This window comes from Beta vulgaris, chromosome 7 (assembly GCF_026745355.1).
Source record: "Beta vulgaris subsp. vulgaris cultivar EL10 chromosome 7, EL10.2, whole genome shotgun sequence".
Taxonomy (NCBI): domain Eukaryota; kingdom Viridiplantae; phylum Streptophyta; class Magnoliopsida; order Caryophyllales; family Amaranthaceae; genus Beta; species Beta vulgaris.
Window position 1 is genome coordinate 14,883,963 of NC_079208.1, and position 8,737 is coordinate 14,892,699.

Sequence of the window (8,737 nt, forward strand, 5' to 3'; positions counted from 1 at the left end):
TACCCGAGAAGATAAAGAACTTACTTAGCAAAAACTCCAAAAACCAACAATAAACATGATCCAAATCTATAAATGGGAATCCACCTAAGGCAGCATTAACACATTACTTAACCTTTATAATGCAGTGCACTGGAATCTTAATAACTATGCCTATATATAAATGCGTTATTCGTGATCAGTGGGGCCGGGGGAGTGGAACAGCCAATAAGCATGATGTATGCTACTACTAAAAAGCAAACAATTTCGAGGTTCGAGGTAACAGATTGCTTAACGTAGGATATAAAAACAACGTGAACCCAATATTAGCACCTCAACTATAAACAAAAACCTGAGGATTATTGTGTTGTTGTACTGTGTACACTTTGATTTGTTAGTTTTTGGCAAAGAAGCCACGATAAAAATAGTATGGAGAGTTCTCGCAGATTATACAATCAATCTAAGCCTTTTTTAGCAGTCATATTTCTTCAAGTTGGGCTTGCAGGAATGGATATTCTCTCAAAGGTTGCACTCAACCATGGAATGAGCAACTATGTACTCGTTGTCTATCGCCATGCAGTTGCCACTATTGTCATCACTCCTTTTGCTCTTTTTTTTGACAAGTCTCTGATCTCTCTCTTTCCTTCTCCAATTTTTTTATAGCTCGAATCTCTATTCGCATGATGATTGCATGAGCGCCGTCAAAATTATACAGTAATATGCAAAAAAATATTTGGAATTTAGGGAAATTTTTTTGAAGAATTTTGGAGATACATAAAACTTACTCAATAATCTTATAAGAGACCTACATGCATTAATTATGGTAAAATATTAGTAATTATTCTATTTTAAAAGGTGATTCCTAATATATAACTTTTAACTTTTTACATAAGTTATTGTAAGTTCGCTTCACTGAGCGGCTGAGCCTTGTATCTTAGAGTGAGGGTCAGACAAATTTGATTGAGGATTTTGATTTATTGTTATAAATTCAATTAGATTACTACCAAAACTACTTATGTTTACGTATACAATTGAATTCTTCTGTGCAGGAAGGTGAGGCCAAAGATGACCTTATCAATTTTTATCAAGTTATTACTACTCAGTTTGCTTGAGTAATGATTCTTTCATCAAATATAATTATAATTTTTTTCCCTACTTTTTGAAGATTCATTCTTAATTTAATCAATCATTGAGAATCCAATTTATGTGCAATTATTAATTTACTCTTGAATTCTGCATTAATTGCTAGGCCTGTTATTGACCAGAACTTGTATTATATGGGAATGAAGTACACATCAGCAACTTTTGCTGCCACGATGGTGAATGTTCTTCCAGCAATAACATTTGTAATGGCTTGGATACTAAGGTAATCATTCAGAAGCAGCTTAATACTTTAATATAAGTAAAATGGGTATGATTATTTTAATTAAATCGGGAATTCTAGGGTTCATTTCATATGATTTCACCAATCAAAGAAAAAGAAATGGAACAAACGTTATTATTAGTCCGATATCCCCCACTAGCCACCAATATGTGTAGGAGTAGCATAAGAATTTCATCTCTATTCTATATGTGAATTCTAGAGTTGTTCAAGGGCGGGACGGTCCGCTAAATCCACCGAAACCGGCAACTTTGAAGTTGCAGACTTAGCTTGGACAATAATTTTGAAAAGAAATTCTAAATGGACGGGCCTAGTCTGGCCCACTAATATTAATGGGCGGGTATGGACAACCTCAAACATATTGCGGGCTAGCACGCCTGGCCCGTTTATCATAATATCTATTTTCTATAAAATTTAATTTTTTAAATCTTACTAATTCGGTGTTGATTTATCTTTTCGAATATATAGTTTATTTGCACTAATATAGCTTTGGTAACACATAATTATCTTTATTCTTACCTTTGCAACTTAATTTATCGTCCTCTAACATTTTGTTTTGCGAAAATTTTAACTTTATCTTTATCTTATGTTGTGATTATCAACTTATTTTCTATTTTAACCAAAATTATGTTTTAATCTATATATATTAAAGGAAATTAGGTAGACTTATTTGAAAAAAGAAAAGAAAGGTATTATTAGGTTTGTTAGGCCCGCTGGCAAACCCACTCGTTTATTAGGACAGGTCATGGAGAAGTAGTTAAGCTCGCATAAAAGGGCTTGGACTAAGCCCGCTCTAATTACCTAAATACATCCAACTATCACTAAATATTACTCCCTCCGTCCCATATTATAGTGCTTCTTTCCTTATAAGGCGTCCCAAAATATAATTATTGTTTTCATTTTTTATTCCACACATTTCCATGATTTTCCTAGAAAAATTGTGCCACCATTATTTATTTGCTTCTTGGAAATAGTTTTTTGCTTTGGTTTATCAACTCAAAGGTTGAATGAGTCATGCATTTAATTCTCTTTCACCACTTATGGTCATTCTCTCTCCTAAATCAGCTTTTCCCCATAACATTTATTTTCAATACACAAAAACTCTTTACATTTCTCTTAGATTCTATTTACCTTAATAAACGTGAAAAAACAGAATCAGGCACTATAATATGGGACGGAGGGAGTACAAAACTGATACAAATATCTATTATATATGGCAACGCATAGGGGACACCAAAAAGTAAAATTTAGAAAATGAAAAAACAAACAAGCTAACTGCCTACTTTAATTAAACAAAAAATAAATAAGATCACCGTATCTCTTTCTTTGTTATATATGAAGAATTTTATATGGTTTCGCATGCACGCATCACGTACATTACTTCATTTTTTTTAAGAGGCTAAAACATAACTCGTAAGAAAATTTACATGGAGATAGAAGTTTTCAATAAATCGGTCTGTTAACTTTATTCTATTAATATTAGTTGTACCGAGATCATAGTTAGGATTATAAATAGCTATCTCTGTTTGGCATTACTAGCTGAAAATAAACTGAGATCATAGTTAGGATTATAAATAGCTATCTCTTTTTGGCATTACTAGTTGAAAATAAACTGAAACTGATAAGTTAACTGAAACTGATAAGATAAAGCTGAAACTGATAAGATAAAGCTGAAACTGATAAGATAAAGCTGAAACTGATAAGGTGCTAGAACTGATAAGGTAACTAATTAGTTTAATTATTTGGCAAAATTAGTTGATTAAGTTTATAAGCTATTTTAGCAAAATTAGTTATTGTCAAAATTTTGAAAAGATTTTCCAAAATTTCAGTCACCTGATTTTGAAAAGGCAAATTTTTTAACTTATCATTTAAGTCATTTTAGCCACCAGAAATTTTATTTAAGGAGCTCCCCAAACATTACTAATTATTTTACCACCTAAAATATGTTAGCACATTATCATTTAATATAAGGTAGATAAAATGATTTCCCAAATAGAGCTAAAAGAAGATAGATAAGCATATAATTATTGCTCTTTAAGTTTATAAGCTATTAAATAGTGGACACTACTCTTGAATTATTTCAAACTCAAACCAAACATTAATCATTAATTCTTAATTAGTTAATTAAGATAAATACTGAATAGCTCGCGGAGAAATGAATGATTATTCCCTGGCAAGTAATTAAGTGCCAAGTGTGGTAGTTTTTATGGTGATCCGTGATCTTCAATTAACAATTCTATTAGTATCTTAAATTATATAGTGGTAAAATATTGTGATTTATTCTAAATTACGAAAACGAGACAAATTGAACAATATTACACAATTTTCTAAATATTTACGTGTAGAAATAATAAACATGGTTAAAGTGTTGTAATTTGACAACATACATAAATCATGAGTGGATTGTTTTTTGTAAAACAAAAGGAGTGATTAAAAGTATAATCATTGCTCACTAGATATAACAGAAAATGATGTAATAGAAAAATACTACTACCTCCGTTTCTTAATAAGTGCAACATTTCCCTTATTTAATATGCCATCAAAAAGCAAGAGGGGACCACAACTTTTTTGTTTCATCACTTAAATTACTCTACTTTATTGTGGTCCCTACTTTCTCTCTCTACATTCCTTGGTATTCTCCCACTTTCTCTATATTGCACTTATTAAGAAACGGATATCTCTCAACTAAAGGAGGAGGTACCACTTAACTTGTAAGTTTATCATCAAATTCACACTTATATATATATTAAAAAATTTGGCATGTATCTTACCAACTATCCAACTATGATAGATAAAGACACATTATTAATAACTGAAGTCTAATGTGGATGATTAGGCTTGAAAGAGTGAAGTGTAGAAGCATACGTAGTCAAGCAAAGATAGTAGGAACAGTGGCAACAGTTGGTGGGGCAATGATGATGACATTAATAAAAGGCCCAGCACTTACTTCTTGGTCTAAAAATACCGCAACTGATCATAATGGGGTTAAACCACTTGATATTAGTGTACACGATGCAATTAAAGGTTCCATTATGATCATTATTGGTTGCTTTAGTTGGGCTGCTTTTGTCATTCTTCAGGTACGTCGTATATACATCAATATTTATTGGACTTTCCTTTTTACTTTAATAATTTTATACTCACTTTTTACAATCCATACATAATACAACATAACTAATAATTACAAACTAACAGCTAAAAAGTTTTGGTATTGCTTTACTTTTTGTATGTAGGCTATTACTTTGAAGACATATCCTGTTGAGTTATCTCTAACTGCATGGATATGCCTTTTGGGCACACTTGAGGGTACAGCACTTGCTCTTGTTATGGAGAAAGGAAGATCCTCTGTATGGGCAATTAATTGGGATGCTAATTTATTGGCTGCCGTTTATAGTGTATGTTCATCGCTCCAAACCTCACTTGCATATATAATGGCTTCTTCTATCTCATTTTGTTACACACAACTTATTTTACTCAAATGAAAATAGACTAATTTACTTTTTATTCATTAATATTTGTTTTCTTAATGATAATTATAGTTTTTCTAAAAAAAGAATTATTGTATTTTCATTTATTGTATTTTCATTTATTATGGATATGCCGTTTATAGTAATCGATTTTCTTTTAAAAAAAGAATTATTGTATTTTCTATTATAATGATTGCTTTTCTCCGTTTTAATTAATGCCCAATACTATTGTTTTTATGTACTCAATACGTATTGGGATTATTATTTATTGTATTAATTAGTATTGGGCTTCATTTATTATGTGTGTTTGGTGTGAACATTAAAGACCAACTTTCTATTGATTTTTTGGAGACCCCTTTCGAGAATTCGTGGTAAGATGAACCTCTGGCCTGCCCTCGCACAACCGTACAGGACCACTTACCCAGCGGCTTAACAAGCCCCAAACCTCTGCTCCCTCCAAAAATATTGAATTTTACTTCTAACAAACTTTGAACCTCGGTCTCCCATGTGGGATATAAGAAGTCATACCATTAATCCCAAGGATCCTTGCTAACTTTGTATTGATTAGGTTGTACTCCCTCTGTCCCAAAATATAGTTCTCATTTTCCTTTTTCACGGTAATTTATGCAAGTAGAATATAAGAGGGATAGTAAAGATTTTTTGTTTATTTAAATAAATGTTGTATGGGAAAAGATGATTTTAGGAGAGAGAGTGGAGATTTGGAGAATAATTGGTGAAAGAGCATTAATTGTAACATTTTGGTTGAATAAATAAAGGAAAAAACAAAATTCAAGAAGCAAATAAATGATGGGACACGATTTTCTAGACAAATCACGAAAGAATGTGGAACTAAATATAGAAATGGGAACTATATTTTGGGACACTCAAAATAGAAATGGGAAGTATATTTTGGGACGGATGGAGTATATATAGATATTACTATGCAAAAACTATATATACAGGCTACAACCTAACCAATTGGGCTCTAATGTTTACACCAAAAACACATAATAAATGAAGCTCAATACTAATTATAATACAATGATAACTAATCTCAATAATACTCTCTATCCATTTTTCATAGAGATGCTTTCATTTGCTTTACTCAACCTAAGTATTCAGATTGTATTTTTTACCACTAAGATCTTATACTTCCTCCGTTTCTAAATAAGTGCAACATTTGCATAGTGTTTACTATTCACAGTTTAAACTTTAATTAGCTTTGGAAATTTACATTTTAGGAAAAACATAATCATGTGGGATCTTGTTAGATTCGTCTGAATGTGAATTTTTTTAATATCAACTTTTTATAATTTTTACTTATTGATAATTAAAGTTATTAATGGTTAAAATAATGCATTGGCAAACGTGAAAATAAGAAATGTTGCACTTATTTAGAAACGGAGAAAGTATATACGTAAAATTAGTATTTTGAATGTAAACATTGTAAAAAATCTAACAAGATTTCATATCATAATGTTATCTTTTTTTCTTACTAACAAATCACCAACTAAATACTGTTTGAATTTATTTGAACTTCAATTAAATGATTATAGAAAGCAAGCAGCTGACAAGCTAAGTCATACATATAAAGATTATTGAAATTGGAGCTGTCAATTCTATAGCTTTTGGTTAGCCATTTTAAATTGAAGTGAACCAATAAAAAACATCTGCGCAATGACATACCGATATAATTAAGCTAAGTACTTTCATGATTATAGGGCATATTTTGTTCTGGATTGCTGTATTTTATACAAGGAGTTGTGATGAAAGAAAGAGGCCCAGTCTTCGTCACCGCCTTCAGTCCTTTGTGCATGGTAATTGTTGCTATATTGAGCACCTTCTTCATGGCGGAAAAGATGTATCTTGGAAGGTACTTTCTTAATATCTTACTTCTTTTTTTTTCTTATTGTTGTAACTGACTTGAATTTTATCTTTTTGTGGGTATATTAAAATTGTTAAAATTAAAGTAAGTGTTGAATTGACAAAAGAAGAGTGGTAGATACGTGAAGAAGTCTAATGTTATGCCATTTTTTAGGGTACTTGGAGCTGTCGTTATTGTAGTCGGCTTGTATATGGTTATATGGGGCAAAGGCAAGGACTATGACGCTCCTCCACTAGATGAAGAAGATAAAACAGGCGAGAAAGTGACAACACAAGTACAATTTCAAGGTCCAGAGCAGGATAATCCGAACAAAAACTTTCACGTCTTGCAAATTAATCAAGATATTCATGTATAGCTTTCCACTAATCAACAAAGATAGAACTACAGCCATGGCGCCATTAGTTCTGAGCCTTGCTGCTGAAGAGGAATTAATTTCGATCTTTGCTAATGGCTCCTAATTTAACTTGTTTGTTGATACTTCATATTTGTATGTGCTAGTTGAGTTTATTTACAACTCATTGGAATATCAAATCTCACGTGGGATAAAAAATTGTACCCTTGCATCTATGAAGAGAAGAGTCAACCTTGCACGTCAAATGAGGCTTATGCCTCAGTCTAATCATTACCATACATTTGTCTCTTTATCCGAACAAATTAAATGGAAAGGACGGGTACATTCTCATTCCAAGTTTCGATTTTTGATTGTTTGAAAAATTATTTCCAAATATTAACAACACTATAATATGTATAAACAGTGGTGTCCAACTGGGTCACTAGGTGGGTTTGAGTTGACCCAACCTGGGTCGGAATGATATAGGTGAGAGTGGGTCGTGGGTCGAGTGTGCGTGGTTATAGGTGGCTCTAGGTGGGGTCCAACTGGATGAGGGTCAGGTTGGGGTGGTGTCAGGTGTTAGTTGGGCTGGGTGAACTTGGGTCAAACTTGAATAGGGTGAATTCGGCCCAAATTGGGTCTCGGATGGACCTGAGTCTGAACCAATTGGCTATCGGAAGAACTTGGGTCTCCGGTGTCGAATGACCTTGGGTCGACTCAAACTGGTTTCGGGTGACCTTGGGTAGGCTCAAGCTGGCTTTAAAGGGATTGGTCGGCTCAAGCCAGTGTTGGATGGACTTGGGTAAGCTCAAGTTGGCATCGGATGGGTTTAGATCGGCTTATGGCTTTCAGAAGGACTTGGGTCAGCTCTAGCCTGCATCATATGGAGTGAGGTCGGCTCAAGCCGTCTTTCGGATGGATTTGGCCACTTAGCTCGGCTCAAGCCAACTTGCAGAAGGACTTAATTGGGTCGGGTTTGATCCTTGGTAAACCTGAGTCGCTTCTGTGCCAGGACATAGCTGCATTTAGATTAAGTAGCATTTGAAGCGCATATTGGGTCTGGTTGGTTTGGTTCAGATATAATCGCAAATGGTTTATAGAAATTATAAATATCTATCAAGAAATATCAATAAAATCATAAAATACAATTATTTTAATTAACATGTGATATATGAACGATGAATCCTCATAACTGATATACTTGACTTATGATATCATTATCCATTATGGTATTGTCCATTACTGCAGTGTCATGAAAACATTAAATATTTGGATCAAATAATCAACACCCTGAATTATTTGTTAATATAGTACTACGTTTAGTATGTTATATAACAAGTTGTCACGTTAGCAACAAGAACATTAGCTGATAATTGAATGAAGGGTTTTTTCACCAAATACCCCTTACAAATTTTTTTATTCACCAGATACCCCAACTTTTTTTCGAATTCACCGTATACTCTTGACTTTCTAAAAAAAATACATCCAAATGCCCTTAATGACTAACAGCGGTTAACTCTGTTAGTCATTAGTGTTAATTAATCCTAAAACCCTTAATTAACTCCAAAAATCCTAGTAAACCCTAATTAACCCTAAAATCCTAACTAACCCTAAAAACCCTAACTAACCCTAATCCATCCATAGCCCAACAGCCCCCCACCCACCCCCATCCCACCACCCCCATAACCCCATCCCCA

General features: G+C 33.0%; 1 protein-coding gene across 2 annotated transcripts; it reads left to right on the forward strand.

The window, feature by feature from the left end:
- Nucleotides 1-211: 211 nt before the first annotated feature.
- Nucleotides 212-7,276, forward strand: LOC104898776 (WAT1-related protein At2g37460). 2 transcript variants are annotated; one of them, XM_010685881.3, is made up of 7 exons: nucleotides 215-599; nucleotides 1,026-1,088; nucleotides 1,226-1,342; nucleotides 4,194-4,437; nucleotides 4,591-4,752; nucleotides 6,546-6,697; nucleotides 6,863-7,276. In XM_010685881.3, the coding sequence occupies exons 1-7, from the start codon at nucleotides 406-408 to the stop codon at nucleotides 7,062-7,064; spliced, it is 1,134 nt and encodes a 377-aa protein (XP_010684183.1). In that variant the 5' UTR covers nucleotides 215-405; the 3' UTR covers nucleotides 7,065-7,276. The 2 variants fall into 2 exon arrangements, with proteins under 2 accessions (XP_048504528.1, XP_010684183.1); XM_048648571.2 differs by lacking the exon at nucleotides 1,026-1,088 and having other exon boundaries at nucleotides 212-599.
- The last annotated feature ends 1,461 nt before the right edge of the window (nucleotides 7,277-8,737 follow it).